The sequence below is a fragment of the Rhipicephalus sanguineus genome, chromosome 1, assembly GCF_013339695.2.
Source record: "Rhipicephalus sanguineus isolate Rsan-2018 chromosome 1, BIME_Rsan_1.4, whole genome shotgun sequence".
NCBI classification, from domain to species: domain Eukaryota; kingdom Metazoa; phylum Arthropoda; class Arachnida; order Ixodida; family Ixodidae; genus Rhipicephalus; species Rhipicephalus sanguineus.
The window spans coordinates 285,857,109-285,879,115 of record NC_051176.1 but is presented as its reverse complement, the minus strand read 5'-3'; the positions used below and the strand labels follow the sequence as shown (position 1 = coordinate 285,879,115).

The 22,007-nt window shown below is 46.7% G+C and overlaps 1 protein-coding gene across 2 annotated transcripts in view; it reads left to right on the top strand.

Moving 5' to 3' along the window:
- The window catches only part of LOC119379191 (fibroblast growth factor receptor 4), an 80,201-nt gene that overhangs the window by 47,723 nt on the left and 10,471 nt on the right, over window positions 1-22,007 (top strand). The window contains exons 3-10 of one of the 2 annotated variants that reach the window (XM_037648407.2): window positions 3,076-3,186; window positions 11,098-11,373; window positions 14,108-14,221; window positions 15,228-15,379; window positions 16,237-16,360; window positions 20,168-20,364; window positions 20,612-20,747; window positions 21,555-21,769. In XM_037648407.2, the coding sequence (XP_037504335.1) occupies window positions 3,123-3,186; window positions 11,098-11,373; window positions 14,108-14,221; window positions 15,228-15,379; window positions 16,237-16,360; window positions 20,168-20,364; window positions 20,612-20,747; window positions 21,555-21,769 (1,278 nt within the window). In that variant the 5' untranslated portion in view covers window positions 3,076-3,122. The remainder of the gene's footprint in view (window positions 1-3,075; window positions 3,187-11,097; window positions 11,374-14,107; window positions 14,222-15,227; window positions 15,380-16,236; window positions 16,361-20,167; window positions 20,365-20,611; window positions 20,748-21,554; window positions 21,770-22,007) is intronic. The other variant, XM_049411897.1, reaches the window with a different exon arrangement.

Sequence of the window (22,007 nt, the reverse complement as noted above, 5' to 3'; positions counted from 1 at the left end):
GACAGTAGCGAGGACTTACTGTACAGCAGAATTGGAATTTTCAGGCTATTCAGCCAGACGACATGCGCGCGCACGCACGCACACACCGTGTATATATATATATATATATATGGTGTGTGTGTGTGTGTGTGTGTGTGTGTGTGTGTGTGTGTGGTGTGTGTGTGTGTGTGTGTGTGTGTGTGTGTGTGTGTGTGTGTGTGTGTGTGTGTGTGTTTAAGTAAGATACGATTACGGGGCGTGCCTTGTTATCGTATCTTGGTTTTGGAGCGTAGAACCCCAGATATTAAAGTGAACGTGTAGACCGGGGCCTGGCCTTCTTGCCTGACGAAGGCCGAGCGCCGGTCAGAACGCAGGTGTAAAATATTCGTACGTGCCGTCTTCTACTTTTTGTGCTATATTTTCTTTGGGTCCATCATAAACAGATTTTCTTATTTTTATGCGACTATTGCATGCAAAGCTGCCTAGCGGTGAAGCGGCTTTAATCGTGTTGGTATGCTATAGAATTCTGGGATAGAATAACACTGAGCTGAGCTAGTTGGTAAGTTGGGAGAATTATGGGCCTGTTTCTTTCGTGGCCCGTCCGAGTGAGGGTCCTGAATTTCGCCCAATGGCGAGTTTTCCGCCTGGGCGTTGCTTAGCCGACCGCGCCTGGCTTCCAACTTGTCGGAAAGTCGCATCGCACAGCCATCAAGAGGACTCGGGCTTTTCCATTGAAGCGGGCCCCGCTAAATGGCCGCTCCATTTCGTGCGCACGACAGACAGGGGCGGGGGTGTCATTTGGAAAGGGAGTTGGGAGCATCGCAGGCGGCGTCCGAAGACAATTGCTGCGCTCGCTGCAGGCCGAGTATGCCGCTGCGATTGTTCTGTGCAGCACTTGCACAGCTTGGAGATCAGTCTGAGCGTCTTGTATATACAAGACATAAAAAAATTCAATTTAGTTAAGCGCGACCATTTGGATTTTTGCGATTTTTCGTTGGCACACCGACAGTGTCCACCGCCCAGGCTATGCCGGCGCTTCATATCACGTCTGTCTAAGACTGTAGTCCACGTCTGTACATTTGAAATTTGAGTGCACAAACATATTTGGATGACCGAACTCCCCGTAATCGGAGCTCCCTTACCTGCACACTATGGGTGACGCAAGGCTCACGGTCTTGCAAAAGTCTAGGTCATACGAACAGTAGGTTTATGAGGTTTTAACGCCCCAAAGCGACTCAGACTATGAGAGGCGCCGTAGTGGGGGACTGCGGATAATTTTTAGAAATCGCACAGTACACGGGCATCTAGCGTTTCGCCTCCATCCAAATGCTACCACCGCGGCTACATGGGATCGAACTTGCGTCTTTCGTGTCAACAACCAAGCATGGTATCCACTGTGCTACCACGGCGCTGCTGGTGAAAAGTAAACGTGTACACCGGTGCCACGTGTGCGCGACATGCGTATTTTGCAAGCAACGCTGCAGAGCCTCAGAAGGTTGCATCCTGGTCTTTATGCACTCTCGGAGACAACAGCTATTGCTATACACCTCAATATCGCGCTCGTCGCAGTGGAAAACACAAGAAGGAGCCGCTTGCAACGAAAGCTGGCTGCAGGCTCGCTGCCGCGCGTGCAGTGCATGAAACTGTCGCAAGCTGGATTGTCCCGGTGGCGCGTCGCGTGGCCTCCGTCAGGCCCGCCGACAGGGTGGCGGTGGGCGCCTGGTTTAGACCGGCAGGCACTCGAAGACGTGCGAGCTGCCTCTCTCTTCGCAGTGTCTCGCTGTCGATGGATGCTCGCGAGCGGGCGCTGACAGCTCTCCGGGCGCCATTATGCAGCTACGGGGACGAGGGACAGGCGCCCAGAGCGGGAGATAACGCGCCACCCCGAGAGGTGAGCGCGTAGCGCTCTGCGATCCCTATCGGCGTTCGTGTTTGTTTCCACGACTTTCGACTCTTCCCGCCCCCAACTATGCCGGGAGTGGACGGTACACGCCGTTTTGCAGCTCGAGAGCTTTATCACGTCAACTCGCTCTACAATCCGGTTGGCACGTCAGATCGGAGGGCCGTCACCCAGCGAACCGTCGACGCTGGCCATTTTTCTTTTCTTGCATTTGTTCTGCTCGAGGTAGTCTTCTCACCCTCTAGAAACATGCTCGAGTGTGACTACAGTCCGTTGCGCATCACCACCAGTGGGCAAAAGCCAGTAACAGTCAGGAACGTGGCCATTTATTAAGTCGCACGTTACCGTTGCAGCATTCGTCGCAATTTTCGACGTCGATAATGGGGCCAAATTCACAAAGTGTTTCATTTGCTAATGTTATTTGTCATTCGCAAGCCGCCATCGCTCTAATATGTCCAACATCAAAATTGACACCTGCGCCCACGCAGCCACAGAGCTAAAACCGAGGGAATTCGTAATAGGCGCATGCCAATAGCGATAGCGAAGATGTAGCAGCGCGATAATGTTCGTAATATACTAGCGATCGAAGCCGATCAGCCAATGGTGAACAATTCTTACCAATAAAAAGCTTCTTGAATATGGCCCATGTACTGTTGCTGCATGGCCGGTGTGATCCTGGTTTCTGTAATTGTACTTCCGATGTATGTGCAATACTTCTAAGATTTGAACACTAAGTGTCTTAGTCTAGAAAGAAACTGCGATGGTTCCTACAAAACGCTAAGACACGTAGAAAGCTTGGTAGGAAGGCGTGTTCGCGCAATTTAGTCATCCCCTTCTCTAAAATAAAGGTCTCATTCATTCATTCATTCATTCATTCATTCATTCATTCATTCATTCATTCATTCATTCATTCATTCATTCATTCATTTTTAACATTTAAGTTCTTGTGTTGCTTTCTAGGGTGTGCAGCTTACAGGCCACTTTTGTTTGCCTTCAATGGCATGGTAAGTTTTCGAACAACGTTAACAGCCTTGCATATTATGGGGAAATAAATCCCTTTTTCTTTTAATCGGCAACTGTTTTCGCCCTTGACTAGCTGTGCAGCAATGTGGATGTGTGAATGTGACCGCGGTGGAGGCATCGCGCAACTGCCTGTTTAATTCTTGCTGTCTATCCCCTTCTTTTTCCTCTCGCAGAAGCCGGGGACATGATCAGTTGAACGAGGATCCTGCTCCAGCGGACCATGTGTCACTTCTGTTTCCGAGTCCTCACCTTCGTCAGCCTGCTCTACCTGACAGTGTCGCAGAGTAAGTTACGTGCGCTCTCGTGTGTTTCTTACGATTTGCTTGACATGAACACAGCTCTGGACTCAACAGCCCATGAATATGTTACGTGGTTTCGATCGACTGTATCTAAAACTGTACCTTATCTCACGCGAAGCGGCTGAAAACGTGTGGATGATACGCACACGTCCGATTCCGGCACGAGTAGGATGAAATCAAATTGAAATTCGTACCAATTTATATCCCTAGGCTTGTATCTCTGAACGACGCGCTCTAGATCTAGGACAGGGTTATCTAAACTGCTACTCGCAGAAACCTCCCGACCAGACAGCGGTCGGTGTGGAGCTATTCTTCCGATGCCTTCAGACGGGCAGCTTTACCACGAAAAGCCTCTTCCTCGCTTTCTGAACTCTGCATTGCGTTAGTTTATTCATGACAATGCTTTGGAAACTGTCTATATACACCAGGGGCGTAGGCAGAAATTTTTTTCGGGGGGGGCACGTCCTTGATCTGTAGTGGGGACGAGCAGGCAGATGTGGTCGAGTGTCATTTTCTGCTCTGTATGCTATGGCAAAAAAAAAAAATTTCGGGGGGGGGGGGGGGCACGGGCCCGGTGTGCCCTAACGTGGCTACGCCCCTGATATACACCACTAGACTACTGAAAGGTAAGCAACTCGCAGAAATACCGCAGTTGCGGTAACAACACTCCAGCAAAACAAACAGGCCTTTGAAAATAGTGGCTCGATTCTCGATTCGCGGGCTCGATTCCCGGCTTCGGGAATTGAGCCCGCGCTTGTGCTGTCTTGCCTCCTCTGCCCCTGTATTAAACATGCATTATTGCTCTGTCGTTCTTGTAGGTATTAGCTTTGTGGCATCGGCAACTGTCGTCGACAAGCTCGTTCGGCGCCAGTGATGTTTTAATAGTATACATGACATTGATCCGCGCATACATGGCGGTAAAAGCAAATGCTGAAATAGTTATTTCGCTCTTCTTTCTTTGACATTATGTCTGAAGGTTAGAATAACTAATCAAAGTAAGAAATAATTTCAATAAGGCAAGACGATTAATGGGCTTCACTCTATGGCCGATACCATAGGCGTGCGCAGGGAGGGTGCCCCTTCAGGGTGGGGGAGGGGGCGAAGGTTCGTCACAGCCCCCCCCCCCTTCCAGTTATGTCAATGTGTGGGGCTGACTTTGCGCCCCCCCCCCCTCTTAGGTGAATAGGAGGGGCGCCCCCCCCCCCCCGTGCGCACGCGTACGGCCGATACCATTGCTTGTGTTCGTGTATATTTACTTGCTTTCATTTAAAGTTATTATTTGTTCGGCCCTCGATCGACACCACAACCTGTCGCCAATGTGGCCTTGTGGCTAAAGAGGTTGAAGAGCCATGCATTTTGGCGAATAAAGATGTGGTGCGGAACGAACACGAACAGGGTAGCACGTGCAACCCCCCCCCCTTAATGACAACTTTTTTGCCCGACTATTATACCTCTGATCGATCCACACATTTTCTTTCGTGTGTCGAAGACCCCCTACTGAAGCATTCAGCGGGTGGTTGATATTATTATGCACTTTCTATAGCAGATTACAAATTTGAGAGGTTCCACGGAAATTATGTGCAGCGATCACAGGACCATTCTCAAGGTATAAACGCAGGTTCTGTTCTTTCTATTTTTTTTTATGCCTTCCTTTCTTTTTATTATTGTTTTCTCGCATGCTCTAACTCAGTACGGGGGCTGAGATGCTGTGACGAAACATGATGGAAAATTGATTTTCCTAAATGAAAGGGGCGGGGGGGGGTCGTAACCCAAGTGTTCACAAGAATACTGTCTCGACCGTGCTAGCGGAAAATTCAATTTCGCCGCGTCTCCTCAAGAAAGGGCGCGACAGATTTTATCTTACAGCCGCTTTCCCGAAATATTACCTGCTCTGGTTTCCGACATGTGTCAGTGAACGCGCAGCATATTATTTTATCCATTTATTTATTCTTCCCCGTCGTTTCCGTAATTTCGTGCAATCGGCACTCCGGAGCTTGACGCGACGGCAGCGCGCCTCAAAGACGAAAACGGATTTAAACGACTCCGTATCCTTATTTTGCGTTTATATTTGGCAAGTCCAGGACCCGTCGAGAGAGTCGCTTCGCACCGACCGTCGTTTTTATTTTTTTTATTTATTATTTTTTTTACTTTGTGTCTAGACCGTGCGCTGTTGTTTCAGAAGCCAACCCGTGTATGTGGCGTAGTAAAACCGCGCGGTCCTCGTCTTCGTGCATGCATGCGCGTGAGTGCTGGAATTCGGCATAATGGCGGGGCCCCGAAGAGGCGAGGAAATGGGAAGGAAATGCTGCCGCGTGCGACTCCGCTGACGAAGCTGCGTCGTCCGCTCGCCAGTGTCGGTGACGCGCCGAGGCGGGACGCCAAAGGGCGCGCCGGGTAATCCCGGAAAAGGGCTTTGTGCAGCTCGGTGCCGCCACAGGGGCCAAAATTAACCGACCTCTCGACTCGCGCCGTCAAATGGTAGCGCCTCGGCTCCGTGGACCGACAACAGGGACTCCCATTCGAGCCGCGGCTGCCGGCGTAAATCCCGGTGGGCATAAAGGATCCCGCGGCCACTTTTATGCGCGCATCCTCGCCATTGACGAGCGGCGAATTGCCGCCGCAGATCGCGACTGCGCTAGCCGCAGCTCTGATTCATGGTCGCCAAGACACGCGGTCCCTGCAGCTCGCGGTGTCGCGCGGGCATGCACGCGGCGTTTCGACCGTAACTCTTCCGGCGCTGTCATGTCGGGACTGCGGTCGGGGCACGATCCTCCTGCGGGCCGCAGCTCTCTGAGACGAAGCAGAATGTAGTCTCGAATCCGCGCCTATACGCCGAATCGTCGCAGCAGTTTCTGATCAGAGGCGCTAGGTTTCCGCGTCAAACTGGCGTTGGGACGACGCGAATGCACGGAAACGTCTGACCAGTGCTTGCCGGCGTATATTCACCCGAGAATGAGTCAGGCGCAACAAAAACTAAGAGTCTATAGCCGAATTTTCGCGGAAATAATTGAAGCGTCTACGCGCGTTTCGATATATCTAGCACGATGACCCTGGCGTGTATGTGGTGACGTCCAGCTCCTCAAAAGACGACGCACTGCGTCGAATACATGTACACTGTACAAACAGCTTTCGAGCCGACAACAGGACTTTGTACACACGCCGCTTTTCTTAATATTCAAAACGTATATTAGACAAATAGGACGCGCATTTACAAAAGGCTATGACGCGAGAAGTATTGTTGATTTTTCTTTCTTTAGCATTGTTGGTTTGCTGAGCTCTAAACGAACAGATTACTCTGGTATGTAGCGCTTTCTATAGTGACATCATCACGCACTGAATGCAGTGAAGTTTGCGATATAAAGGACTTCATCTGGTCCTGCAAGCTCTCTCGTCCTGAAAGCAGGACGCATCTGGACAACATTAGGAAAATAGGGTTTCGCCACGAACTCGTCGAACAGCTATTCTTCCCACAAAGGTCGCGGATAGTGCACAAGCAAGTGTTTCGCATGCTTCTCACTTTTCTGCGAGTAACTTGATTAAGTGTAAAACGGTGAACTGTACTGCATGCAAACAGACGGGAGCAAAGCCGGCCAAGTCTGTCAGGTCAACCCCCGTCTTTGAAGCAACATCGCCACCACCGCCATCTGAATACTTTAGGCAACGAATGGATGAACGAGGCTTCAACCAAGTTCTATTGTTAAGGTAGCATTTTCGTTACAGGTAAGAGGGTGACAATGTAAAGCTGACGAATATAATGCGCAACTGGTTACTCCCAGAACGAATTCAAATCTTCCTGAACATGTAAGCGTAGCATCCTAAAGCGTCTCTGCTACTCGTTCAATGAGTCACGCTTGTCAAAGTATCACGAGTAATAGGAAGTGTGAATCAACGATACATTCATAGGGTTCAAGGTGTGAATTGCACATTGCTCCACCGTTTTACTTTTTCAAAATTCGCTGCTGCGCTGCGCTTCCGAAAGATACCCGAAGTCCTGATTTGCTCACCATGGCCCGTATCCACAGAACCTTTTACGCTATGTTCGTTTAAAAAACAGTTGTTGCGTTATAACTTTCGTATAAGCGCTGGTGCCAGACAATTATGATGCTCACCCTATCATTAGCGAAGGCGGTCGGCCAGTGCAAAGCAGCAGTTACGAGGAAAACGTTTTGTGAATCGAGCCCCTGAAGCGCAGTGACTCTAACTTGGCGTCGGCCTGGTTTGGTGGTCGAGCGGCGCACAATCAATGCAGTGCCAGTGACAGCTCACTTACCGTTCAGGCGACTAAACTAATTGACAGATTGAAGACGGCCGCATTTACTTACACTGGCAATCTCCCATTATCTTTGAATTTATCATTTTCGGAGCTATATCAATGGAATTTGTTACACGACACGTTCTTTTTGTCCGATGACAAGAAGCACCCTCCCCTCCCTTGCCACCCTTCATGTATTTTTTTTTCTGTCTCTGTTGTAATAAAAAACGCGACTGCCTCGCTTCCTCACCGAATACTTTAGCATATTTAGTGATTCGTGGAACCGATAACATCGGGTCGCGCGAACGACGCCATTTCAGGAACTAGTTGATCCTCCCAGTGCGCCCTTAGTATTTTTCTCTCCGACACCTTCGCGCCTTTCATTACTCGCTTCGCCAAAGGTCGCGCCATTATTTCTTTTTCTCGTATGTTCTTCGGTGTCATAGCGAATTCAGCGCTCCGCCCGAGAACCTTACCGGCAGATCACGACAGCGGGTCCCCCAGACCGCAGGATGCAACTCGGAATACATGCATTTCGAATAAACGCGCGGGCGCGCGCACTTCCTGCCTTGACGCGACACGCCCCGTGTTTGGCCCCGCGTCGCGAGGGCGAGGAGGGCGGCAGATTTACATTACGCAACTCTGAGATGGACTCGACGAATTACAGCCGCGGCCCAGGCTGTCAAGCTGGCTCGGCGAGAAAGGTGCGCGCGCTGCTGATGTGTGGAATCAGCGAGGTGGAACAAGTGGCGGTGGGCGCGGTGAGGCTTTGGTCGGAGTGAGAGTGCAGATAGCAGCGGTTACGCGGAGATGGCGCTGCTGCCCTACCGGCTGCTCTCTTTACTTTTCCCGTTGGAGAGAAAGGCCTGAACCACAGGTTAGGAAAAGAAATAGACCCAAAGGAAGCTTCGTTATGTTACCAGGTGCCGCTCAGGCTGTGTCCCTGGAAGTGGAGGCTACCAGATACAAAATGAGACGCGAGAATCAGAGTTGTTGGATTCGACAGCGACTGTCTGAGTGGTGTCCTTTAGGTGTAAACATGCCAACCATGGTAGCCTTTCAACTACGGTAGCGTCGGGAGAGTTGTTGGCGCCGCGATCTACATCCATCTTCATCGCAGCGCGCTCGTGTGTAAGAGTGTGTATGCCTCTTGGTGGTTTCAGTAGTGTCCGCCACGCGCTCATTGATACCCACAAATAAAAAAAAAAACGCTTTCTTTTTCACATCCTATGCGACGCTTAACGGAGTTTTTCACTGACATCTTGAACTTCTTTGCTCGCATTTCGCTTTTGTTTAAAATAATTTTGACACTGGGCACACCGAACAGAGGCGATAGCTGTGGGTGGTGCCAGCAAACGTACCTTCCACCAAGGAACTGTAGCGGAGTAACCCAAATTGCGCGCATATGTTCCAACTGCTTTGTGCCCATCGATCGTCAGGCACACGAAGGCTTCGCCCAGAAAGTGCCCATTTTGTCCACAATACTGTCGGAATGTTATTCGCCGTCGCACATGCCGTCTAAGGTCTTCCGTTAAAAACGAAAAACGAAGTAAAAAATTGCGCTGAATTCATTTCCTGTAATGTAGTTTTAAGAAGCAGACAAAAAGCTGAAATGATGTCCCCCGCCCGGAATGCCTTCGCGTTCTACAGAATATCGAGATTTGAGCTTCAGTATAATTCGCTTGTTGCTACTCCCCGAACAAGTTTTGTCGATAGTCTGGAGCTTTTCTTAAAACATAATAGAAGCAAAGAGCATAAATTTGCTTTTCGCTGAGTACCTCGCCATGCTCACGTGGAAGCCAAGTTAGTCCAGAGGATACCAATGTGACCGATATCGACCCAAATAAAAGCAATCTGGCAGGAGCCACAGGCTTGCAACCTCTCCATACCCGATTCTTCGGCTAAATCTAATCTAATACATTGATCAACCAATTAACACAGTACATACGTACTCACCATTTAACATGGTACTGTGTTGAGCTAGTTGGTGCATATAGTCTAGGAAGATGTGGTACGAGGTCACAAAAACGGCGCTCTTTCTGTCTTTTCATGCTCCTTCCTGTGATTTAAACTCGCGCCACATGTTCTTCGTAGACCTTCCGTTATGCACGTGGTGCAAGTCTTGTGATGCAGAATATTTCTCTTGGTTATTCTGGTATTTCCAAGAAAACTCCGTGTTAGACAACTTGTAAAGAAGCTTATGTGCAGAGCAGATTGTGTTGACCGAAGGACAGAGTCCAGTGCGAAAGAAGCAATGGCGCCTTCTCGCATTTCTTAGACGCACTGATCAATGGACGCTTGCTGATGCGCTTCTGAGCCCGAATTCACACAAATACTCGGTCCATTTTCACGTATTCACAAATGCGTCCTTGTGCTACAATTGTCCTTAAGGTCAGGTGACAGCCAATCGGGATGCTAGACATAGTGTTAGCCAAGGACAAATGGCAAAAGGCACTTACGAAAGAAAACTTTCTGGATTCGGCTACGTAAAAACTGTTACCAACAGCAAATGTCATGTAGTCGCCTAACGGCGAAGACCGCTAACGAAAAGAGACGCTTAAAGGCTTGACCGCACGCACACGTTGTAGCGCGTCAGCGCGTGGCGTGCAGACTCGGCGTCGCGCCCTCTCGCTATGGAGAGAGAGGGCGCGCGGCTACACGATGCGGCGCGCCCTCTCTCTCCATTGGGAGAGGGCGCGGCGCCGAGTCTACACGCTGCGCGCTGACGCGCTACAACGCGTACGTGTGGTCAGGCCTTAAAAGTTGCAGGCCCAGTCATACTAACTCCCCCTGCAGCAAACATCCCATATCCAGCGAACCAAGGACGAAATTTAAACCAATGAAGTAAACTACGGCGACTTTTGTAGGAAGGAATACAAGTATAGTGAGAGGGCCAGTCTTACAATTATAAAATTTTTACCTGTCTAGTATAAGAAGCGTTACCAGCTAACAAAAGGAAAGAGCCAGTGGTCCGAAGCACGCTGTGCCTCTGTAAAACCGCGAAAAGAAAATAACACACAAGAAAGGCAGGTAGGGTGCCATTATGGAAGTAATAACCTATAATTGAAAAATAAAAATAAATAAACTAAGCATTGTGTCTTCGAATAACCGATACGTCCAATTTGCTCACAGCCCTTCATTATCATCAGCCTTTTTTGGCTTGAAGGGATCTCCCAGCGAATTACTCTTGACCTGCGTTTTCTAACTCGGTCCAGGGACTTTCCTGATCCCATCCATCCAGGAAAGACTTTGGCGCCTGGGACAGCGCTTTTTGTCTCATGGTGTCTATTCTGCTAATGTAATAAATGATCTGTTACACAGGCACTACAAAACATACAAAATTCCTCATGTTTCCATTAATCACACCTACCAGCTACACGCATCTGCTGTCCAGTCCGCACTGCTTTGTGCTTTTCTACTTCCTTAAAGGTCGTTATTTCGTTGTCTAGAGCTGAGGGTCCTATTTGGTTCAGTTCCTGCGCTGCTGGTATGTTTAAATGATATCTATTCTATGTGTTTACTCTGCCTTTTATCCTTCGTGCGCTTTATTACTCCAGCTACTCATTGATTGATTGATTGATTGATTGATTGATTGATTGATTGATTGATTGATTGATTGATTGATTGATTGATTGATTCCACAGATCCACCGGTATTTAAAAAGGTCGATGAAAGGACACTGTACGAGGTCATGGCCGGCGACACGGTGCGGCTCCGGTGCGCCGTCTCAGGACAGCCACGGCCCTACTTGGTTTGGTATCACGAAGAGAGCCAACTGACGACGACGCCACGCGAGAACGTCCGCATGTCGCGTCAGACGCTCACCATTCAGAACGCGCAGCCGCGCGATGGCGGTCGCTACTACTGCAAGGCGTACAACGACCTCGGTGAAGCCTGGAAGAACTTCACTCTGCGAGTGGGTGAGTGCTTTACCAATGCTTCGCGGTAATTCTGCGAGGGACGAGCCAAACAAGAGCATATAACCTGGCTTACCCAGTAGACGGAACGAACGCTGACCGAGGAGCCTGGCAAGGAATGCGGAAGTGAACCAAACAGTCAGGTGGAGAGGAGGAACCCGTCTATAGTTCACGAATTGACACTGTTTCACATGCAGACTTTTCCGAAAAGTCATGACCATGTGACATAATGAGACGATTATGCCACATTATGTTACAATTAAAGATCAAAAGAGTAGGTTCCGTCTTCATTTTCACTAGATTGTTTCACGCTGCCCTTCTAATCACCAGTTATTCTCCGAGCGCGCAACTCGTACACAGTGTGATCATGACTAAAACGGGGTTCGGATCTAAGGGGTCAGTTCGTCGGTGCGAGGCGCTGTACAATAAATTAGGCACCTCTTGTTGCAGTGTGCTGCAGTTTCTCCGAATAAGTTCGCAGAACACGAGAGGCGGCTCACTGCTTCGAAAAGCTGAAGAGAAAGCAATGGTTTATGCACTCCAACTCCATAAATAGAGCCCTTCTAGCGCGCTCACTCCCCACATGGCCAGGCACAGCGCTCGTGCCTCGGCGCCGCCATCACTGCGTCAGCGATGACGCGCCTTTGACGGCGCCCGTTTGCGCTGCCCCGGCGGCATTCGTGCACTGCTTCTTCATCGTGGTTCCTTCATCGGCGGCGCTATTTTGGGCCTGGCTCGTGCCGTGCGCGCTGCGGCAGCCGTTTCAAAACTCAATGTTGCACCAGGCTCGAACTACGCTAGGTTTATTTCCAGTAGCGTAGGTTTCTGCTGTAAATAATGCTGGGCCATACGAAGCGCCGTTGGTATCCGATCGGAAATCCCTGGTTTGCAAATCCAGGTGCATGACGAATGAAGAAAGGGACGCATGCTGACTAAACCACAAATAGCGATTTCCTTGCGTAATGTATGCCCAGACATAAATATTCTATCAAGAAAGACGAATACGCAAGCGCTGACTCCCCACCACGTGTCCGTCTGCTTATAGAATGGGTATCATCCAAATCACTCAATCTTTCAGGCAAGGCCAAGTAATTAGTTCAAGGTCGCCTGATGTACAAGTTCCGCGTTCGTCTCTTCCTTCTTTCCTTCTTTTTCTTTGAAGACAAGCCGCCGTCGCTATACATGCTATATTGGCGACTGAAATCTGAAATGTGATATACCCTTACGCACTTTTATTGCAGCGGTTTCAAAAAATGTACAAGAAGACATCTAATGCACACTTGACTTTTCCTTACAAACTTTAAGGTGAGATACCTACTCAGTGCCTTTCTTGTCCAGGTCTGAGTGTTTCTCTTTTTTTTTTTTTAATATGGGGCGGTAAAATATTTTTCGATAATTTAGGGAGATCTTTACTGATCCTGGCCGAGGGGCCGGAATCTCTCAATGGAAATAATACCTTAATATTTTATTAATGATCCCACTTCACTTTTGATTACGTGTCATGAAGTGTTCAAAGAAAGCTTTACTTTTTTTTCTAGCACACGTCATTCTTCGTTCATTTGTCCAGAGTTATTTGCTGACTTACATGTATTTGAATACTAGCGTTTATATGCGTTTGCTAGCCTATAATATTTTGTTTTTGTTTTTTGTGTGTTTTTTTTTTTGCTCGCGATGACGGCACATTAAAACTATCGTAGAAAGGTATACAGTCTCGCGGTACGTTACAGGTTGTGTTTATTGGGACAACCACAATACCGTGTCGCAGCTTTTCCCGGTACTGGGTCACCACGTGGTTGCCCTATGTCATGACATGGCAGCACAACGGGGTCCAGCGCTCGCGTCACTTGTCGCTCGTATATCGTGTGCATGCGGTTGCCCCTTTTGAGTAAAGAAAAGACCGAGGGAAAATACGTGCATGGTTGGCTTTTTTTAGGCAAGTGATATAGCAGCTGCGGAGGGAGCTGTAGAGGTGGTCGATGGATCTTGTTACGATGAGCGAATCCTCTAATGCGGTGGTGATGATGTGCTGTGGGGGAATCCCGCCGTCCTGGGGATGAAACGTCCGAGGTGAAACGCACATACGACGGATAAGGAAGCAGTCCGCCTTTAAGATGCTCGTTAGCGTATAGAATATAGACGAAAATATGAAATAGGCGCAGTCTAAGATGCTTTAGGCGCAGTTGGCTAAACCAGAGTTTGTTTCACTGATGGAACGCTACAATTATAATTGCCTAAATAGCTGAAACTGGTAAAATACACTGCAAAATTTCTACTGATTTCCGACTTAAGCTTGATTTTCTATATGGCGCGCTGTACCATCTCATTTAAGGCATATATTTAAAGAAACATTTCTAAAGCACATTTTTATAAATTTTTGAAACGTGTTTTCAGCAGGCGGAATAGCAAACTTGATTAATTTGCGTGGGTTTCCTTTCAGAGCCTGTCAACATTTAACTACGGTAACGCGTCCTGATGACTTTTTTTTCTGCACTTCCAAGGAGCAAGTGAAGCACCTCGATGCTCCAAACCATCATTAAAAAGTTCCCGCATTCTATCCGTACAATTCTATGATTGATTGATTGATTGATTGATTGATTGATTGATTGATTGATTGATTGATTGATTGATTGATTGATTGATTGATTGATCACTGGCAATGCGCCACCGTAGCGTTTTACTGTAGTACTAATTTTCCAGTGTCTTCCCAACACCAACTGGAAGTTTGCTTTTCTTTCAGAAGTCCCTTCTGGAGACCAAGCAAAGGCCCTCGAGAATATTCTTCACACAAGAAATGCAAGCGTGGTTACTGCGCCGTCTGTGGATGAAACAGAAGAAATCCCGGATAAGCTAGGTTGGTAATTTTAAGTTAACTGCAAGGTGCGCTTCATATTAGGCGCCGCTGTTTCCTACAGAATGTTTCACAGTCTTTGGCCAAACTAAGGAATGCGCAAGAGAATCAAATAAATAGCAAGCTTTCAAGTCCCAAAACTTCACAGTGGATGACCCGTCGTAAAGGGTTCTTAATATTTTGCCCGAAACGATTCTCTAACGTGAGTCTTGATGCCAATGCATGAGCTCGTGCACTTAAGCGCCCATGTAAAAGCGGCCTTCGCAGTCGAGAACGCGAACCAGTGACTTCGCGTGCAGCAGAATAGCACCAATGAGTGATGACTAATGGTGAAGTACGAAAGCGCATATTAGGGTGTTTAATTGCTTCGCCAAATAAACGAATAAATACAGAGGCATCTTCACGCCTTTATTTTACCATTATATAGGAAGAACTACCAGTATCCAACTTTACAATAGAGTGCAGAACGGACGGCGAAAAAAAAAAATAACAATAATAAATAAACGATTACTATGCGATCTATGCCTCACTGTTTTTCATAACGCAGAGCTCACCGCCTAAGTGGTGTAATATACCATATAGGTGGCATGTAAGCAGCCTTCGAGTCATTTGTGGCTATTATTCAAACACGTACGATCGCAAATTAAGAATATTGAAGCACCGTGATCTCCCTGAAAAGTTCCTAATTTACGGCATAACGGTTCGAAATACGGTGAATAGCTGCATCTGCCGAACCGTTTCCTAACTTTCTCTTTTCTTTTATCGTTTACATGTGTGAGAATATAAAGTTTGTCGCCAAAACATAATTTGTAGCGGAACGAATGAAGCAGACTTTGTCTTTCCATCGAAACATGTTTATTCCTGAATACAGTTCTCGTATAGCTGGCTCAACAGAAGCGGGCGCGCAACCTTCCGCGGAAAGGATGCGGATGCAGTATAGTAGAAAGGAGCGGTTGCGGAATATACAGGATGCCCGTATACCTACCGACTTCTCTCTGTGCTTTTTCAGAGCCACCGACGTTGATAAAAACGAATCCTCAGTTGGTGGTGCAGCCTGCTGGAAGCAACGTGGTGCTGCCATGTATCGTCAAAAGCAACCCTCCGGCGAACATCACGTGGCTGAAGAACGATCAGCCGCCGACGCGACTGCTGGGGAAAAAGGTACACCGGGGTGGATCCGCATAAGAGCGAACACGAGGTGCCGGTCACTATTCCCGATCTCGATAAAATGACGACGAGACGATCTTGATCAAATGTACTCTAGGCGCAGGTTTTAGATCCAGAACAATGGTTTCCAAGTTAGTTTTGTGAAAGAAAAAGACATTAACTTAAAAAAATATACATACTTATATCTTCACCGCAGAAGGCACTTGTCCGCCAATTTCAGAATGTCTGAATATCGCATCAGCTACGGTTTCAATTTGACTTTCAACAGCGAGCGACATCTGCTGCCTGATAAAATGTGCCTGTCACTGGACACGTAGGCGTGCGCACGCGAAGGGCCAGGGGAACAAAGTCTGCCCCATACTTTGACTTAATAGGGAGAGGGCGCGCTGCGATGAACCCCCTTCCCTGAAGGGAAACCCTGCGCATTGGACATGAATGGGAAAGTTCTAAAAACGGCTCGCTAGCGTTGTTTTAATGGTGCTTGTTTAACGTCACGTTACTGACCGAGAAAGCGAACATTTAGAATGGCAGAAACATGAGCTAGTTAGTGGGGATTCAACGTAGAAGGAGGAACTGCGATGCCCGTTTCCCTTCTCTTGTGTCCCTAAGTGCAGGCCTCTTTTCTTCTACGATAAGTTTAGACTTCTTGAAATGATGCACACAAAAAAATCCTAAAAAGAGTGAGTATTATTTTCAGAATTCTACGGCATTATAATCACATTTATAACTTAAAAGGCTAATCGTAGCTGTTCCATAAGGCCCTCGTCAAGTTGTGAAGCGGAGCATGTTGTGCTGATGACCACCGTTCATTGCAGCGAATATGAAACCGATCTGTTCTGAATCATGCGCAGGTTATTTACCGGACACACAAGTTGTCATTGAATGACGTCATGGTGTCCGACGCGGGAAATTATACCTGCACGGCCATCAATCCTTTGGGGAACATCAGCTACACCTACACAGTTGAAATCAAAGGTTTGTATGAGACTGCTCTCCCTTCCCTAGCGACCGACAGTAGCTCGAACATCTTAATTAATATGTATATAGGGCATAGAATTGTTGATCTAAAGCACAAGCAACACTGCGCTATCAGAAGCGTGCTCTCAGAAGGTATTGTTTCTTTTGTTTGCGAATGTCTTCCTTTTAGCCTCATTTGATATTTAGCAAGATTAACCGCTGTCCAGAAGGTATCTACTCGTCGTTTATACGGATCTCCTTCATGCATACGTCAAGGAGAGCATTTTAATTTTTAAAAAATAACGAGCTCTTACACTAAAACTCTTCCTAAGAGCAGATTCCAGCCAATCGTGATGTCGTGACTAGTGCTGGGCAGTATCGAAGATACATGTATCTTAGATACTATCTTAGATACTCTTTGGGTATCTTGTATCTGTATCGCGATACGTCTCGCAAAACGAGTATTTGTATCTGTATTTTCGATACATTCAATAATGTATCGTGTATCTTAAGATTCAAGATACCGCTATCGCGAAACCAGCGTGCGAAACAATTATCGCTGGCTGAACTCCGCGTCTCAAGCTGGTACTGGCGCCACTAAACCACCTAAATAAAATTAAAGACAGCGACATAATTTATCTTTCCGCCAGAGTCCTCTAATGAGAGCAGGCGATGAGATCTGCGCGCCGCTATTGGTGGAGCAGAGTCACGTGGCAGCGCTCGCGCAGTCTCGACAGAAACAAGCGCGCGAACGTCTACGCCCAGCCCACGTAGATTTTGTTATTTCGATTTTTTTTCCTTTTTAGCTGTGTCAGTTCCATGACACTTGCTCTTAGTCACGTTCCTGCGCCGCGTACTCAAATGAGTGCAGAAAGTTGTTATGCTGCTTTAGTGTCGTTGTTGAAGATTCTCTTGCGTAGTGCTTCGTTACGAAATCTGAAGCATGCAAGAATGGGGTTGCTTTGCGTCTCATGGCTTTCACACACCAGCGATATGAAGGATCTCGTGGATGTAGGTTTGCCTTACATGCGATGACATTAACTTATATGCAAATGAGATACTAAGAACTACAGCACCACTGATGCCGACGCTAGATCTAATAGAACAAGTCTTTACCTAACAAAATATATCTCGGTGTACCGTATCTGTTTCTGTCTGCTATCTGTATTCAACGAGTTTTTGAAGTCATATTTTGATTGTTAGCACGAATGCTTTCTTGGCTGTCCTCTTTGTGCCTTCCTTACATTACCTAGATATCTTTACTATTTTTTCCAGTGTGGTTCCTGCATTATATCTTTTGTAACGTGCTGCGAAAATAAGTACTCTGCTTTATTCTTGCTTGTAAATGTCTGCGTTATCTCTGCTACTGTTTACATATTTATACTTCACTTGAGTTTGCTGTTCTGCCAATGTAATTTTGAAAACACATATATAATTATGTGGGCGTGCCTAGAGCATACAATACCAAACATTCTGCTTACCTCTTAATAAAATAGTGAAATTTATTTTGCATTATAATAATGGAAATTATTAGGAGCCATCTTAAAGATGTCAGATGAGGGATTCGATAAACATTTATACAAAATTTTTCTGATGAGCGTGCTAACGAGTCGTTTCAGGCAATTTGACATATGCACTGAATTTTCTATTGTCTTACCTTAATTGGTAAGTTGACGATACTTCATGCTTAATCGTCATAGCTATTAGGGTTCCAGCCTGTATCGTGTTTCTTTACTTTTTCATTGCGAGTGTTTCATACGGAACCCATTTCTATTTTACTTATGTCTGGTTTCCTTTTTTAGGCCTCCATGATTTTTTTTATTTATTACTAATTGCCAGATAGTAAGAGCTGTAAGTGGAAATAGCGCAAATAGCTGCTATGTCCTACGACACTTTGTGCAACTATACTGCCGCGCTCCTATTTATTTATTTTGGTCTGACTGAGTTTAACCCGCCAAAATCTGTTAGCACCACTCGGCCCAAGCCGCCCTGCAACGTTTGGAAAGCTTTGCACTTTTTTCTCATTGTCCTGTTAAAATTACGCGCAGGGCGCGAGTAACCTAGTTTATTCGGGAGCCTGCGCGAGCACCAGCGATAACGCTGGAGGGTTTGATCTCTGATGTATGAAAGACGACGAGTTCCGCCGATGATTGCCGACGACCGACGACTGTGATCGCCGTTATCAGTACGCAGCGTGCTTTGATTGTACCTTTAGTTAGTTTTCTTGGCACGAGTAGCTCAGTAAAGAGTTTCGTTTCTACACTTTGACTGCCGGCTCCTTAATAGTCGCTATACCACGTGACAAATACAAAACGTCTGAGATGCTTCAGTGTTGCACCATGTTCTTTTGTTGAAGGAAAATTGTTTAAAGACTGCACGTTAGCAAGTATATCGATAACGAGCGCTTTACACCAGCAGATAAGTAGAATATGAACAGCCATTGCAGTTTTATGTCCCCTACGTATACACTGTGCGTCACAAAAAATGGTGTTCCCAGCTTTGTTGCTGCTGTACACCTGTCAGATTATCAGGTATTACGTAGCGGAGGTTTACGGACAAGGTAAAACTTCACGCCGGTATTTTCATCATCGTGTGAAGGCTTTTTTTTTTTTTTAAATAGAAAATAAATGAAGGAGTTGTTGTCACCATTGCTTGGTGACGGCTACCCCCTTCTACATAGTTAAGATAACAGAATAAATAAATAAATAAATAAATAAATAAATAAATAAATAAATATATATATATATATATATATATATATATATATATATATATATATATATATATATATATATATATATATATATATATATATATGTACACACACAGTCGTACAAGTTCAAGAACTCAGTAGCCATCGCAATTAGGCTTCTTATTGAAACTGTTTAGATTCATGTTTAGATTAGTTGAAAGTTAGCGCTGTGTGTGTGTGTGTCCTTCTTTGTCCTTGTGGGTGTGCGCTACGCCAAACAGTCTCTGGTCGGCAAGCTGAGCAGCAACTCCCATCAATATAAAAAAAACAAGCAAGAACCAATGTCAGCGAAGTGTGTCAAGAGATGCCATGTTAATCAGTTTAAAGAAGCCCCAGTAAGTTGTTCCGAAATTGAACTAATGTACTTCGAGTAGGAAAGACAAAACTTTTGATATACTGACCGATGTTTCATTCAAATGAATCAAAATTACTCTCAGTTAAGAAATTTTCATGCGGAAATTTTTGTGCATTGGCGTTTGCTGCTACATTATATGAATCTATAACAGCAAATTTGCAAATGTATCGAAGTATCTTAAGATACAATCGGCAAGTATCGCATCGGATACAATTATTGCAGCAGTATCTTGTATCTGTATCTCTAATACTTCTTGCATGAGTATCTTGTATCGTATCGCGATACAATTTCAAAGTATCTTTGCCCAGCCCTGGTCGTGACCATTATTAGCAAAGACAGCCAGCCCGTGTGGCAAGTAGCATGTACGAGCGAAAAGCTTCGGCCCCAATTTCTTAAGCGCTCTCTTTGCAAACCTACAAACACCTGCCAAGATGTTCTGTCACAAAATGTATTACTGTTGCTTATCGCGAATTTAAGAAAAAGGGGTTGGGTGGGGGTGGGGGGGCTGGGGTGTAATGATCTTTATTACTCGTTCACGCAGCTGGTGCGGGCAGCAAGTGCCAAATCTTTAGCAAAAGTTCCTTGCGCCGCTTTCCACAGCACGGTGCTCTCATTATACTATCATTCCCCCTTAGCATAATAGACTGAGACAAAAAATTAAGACGTTGCGCTTTTTTTAGAATATTTCTGAAGCTAATGAAGTTTCTAACATTTTCAGAACGAATTCCACTTCGGCCAATCATTTACGAGGACTCCATCCAGAATCTGACCGTGTACGTCGGACAGCAAGCCCGCTTCGAATGTCGCTTCATAAGCGACCTGCAGCCACACATTCGCTGGCTGCGGCATTACTCCGTGAACGGCTCATATTTCCAGAACGACGACGAGACTACTCCTTATGTCACTATCGTTCAGGTAGGCACGACGGATCTACTACACTCCATCCCATTTGACATTAGCGATCGTTAACGTCGAGCATGATGTGGTTATTTTGATTTTTCTTGCTTGCTTTTCATTGCGAAAAAGGAATCGGTAAGTACTTAGATGTGATACGTGAGCCTTAGGCAAACGTGCGAGCGTGTGTCTAACGACCATACTAACGTTGCTGCTTTTCTTATTCGGACTTTGTTTCTCACGGACTGATCCCCTACTTCTCCCACAGAGTACGAATCAGAGCACTGATCCACGAGTCCTCGTGATCGACAACGTGACGATGGATGACGAAGGCTGGTACACTTGTCTAGTTGGCAATAGCGTTGGCATCAGCAACAAGAGCGTCTATTTGAATGTTGAGCCATGTAAGTATGGCGCGCAGCATGCTACTTTGACTTCCCACCCCGTTTGATCATTCCTTTGTATGTTCGCCCCATGTGTTGAAATTGAATCAGACAACCGCAAAGAACAAAATGTACGTTTGTCCTGCCTAAGAGGCTAACAAGAAGGCACAAATGCCTGACAGAGTACCAGACCCCTTCCACACGAGTGCTTGAAGTCAAGAAAATCACTTGCATGACTGTTTGCGACAGGGCACTTATTTGGGTGTTTGCTATTAAATAAGTAAAGACAGGTACGAAACACGAACGGAAAACATGTCTGTGTACTTATTTATGCCAGCGGGATTCTAGTTGATGGCCGAAGCAGGGCAACGGGGTGGGAGTGAGGTGAGGTGTGAAGAGCAGAGGTGTACTGCAGATGTGTGCAGCGCTCTCTCTTCCACTCGACTTCCGCCTCCCGGCTGCCTAAACCTCACGACACCTCTGTTCATGCAAGTGAGCTGAGCGGTCAGCTGACCTAACCACGTGCAGTGCGTTGCGAAAAAATGCAGTGACGAGAAAGTACAGATAGTTTTGCTTACCGAATGCCCCGATCGCTAGCATCATATCCAAGGCTAGTACATGCTTAAAAAATTAGGCCACTTGAATGTGAAACGCTGTCACCTGAGGTGTGGCTGTATACTAATTTAGTGCTTTGATGAAAATTCACTTGCGAAGCTCAATTCTTGTTCCGATAACCATTCACCGGTGACTGCTTTCAAAACATATATGGCGCAAACGCCAAATGTCACCGTGATGAGGTTTCTGATGACGGTCTTCGCGTTCGCGCAGTGCCGCAACCTGAGAAGTCCAGCTTCACAATGACGCTCCTCAAGCATCCATGGATGTTGGCGCTGGCCACTGTGCTGGGCGTGAGCGCCGTAGTGGGCGTCATCACCACGCTCGTCTGCCGCTCCGCCATGCTGTCACTGCAGCAGAAGCTCGACGTAGCCCAAAAGCAGCATGTGGTCGTCCGCAAGAAGGTCATCCTCGAGCGCCAGATTTCGGTGAGCGTCTGCTTGTCGTACGCATGCCGCGACATATCACTCCCCCACCTTTTTTTTTTTCTCTCGCCAGCGCTTAAATGAGATTATGCTGGTGTGCTGCCGACAAAATGGCGACCTTCGTACAATTCCAGTATATTACGGCAAACCAGTTGTCTCATCATCACAATCCATCATTTGTTCAGCCCGAGTCGCTTTGCGACGTTAAACCCCATAAACCAACCAACCCATTTCGCACAGA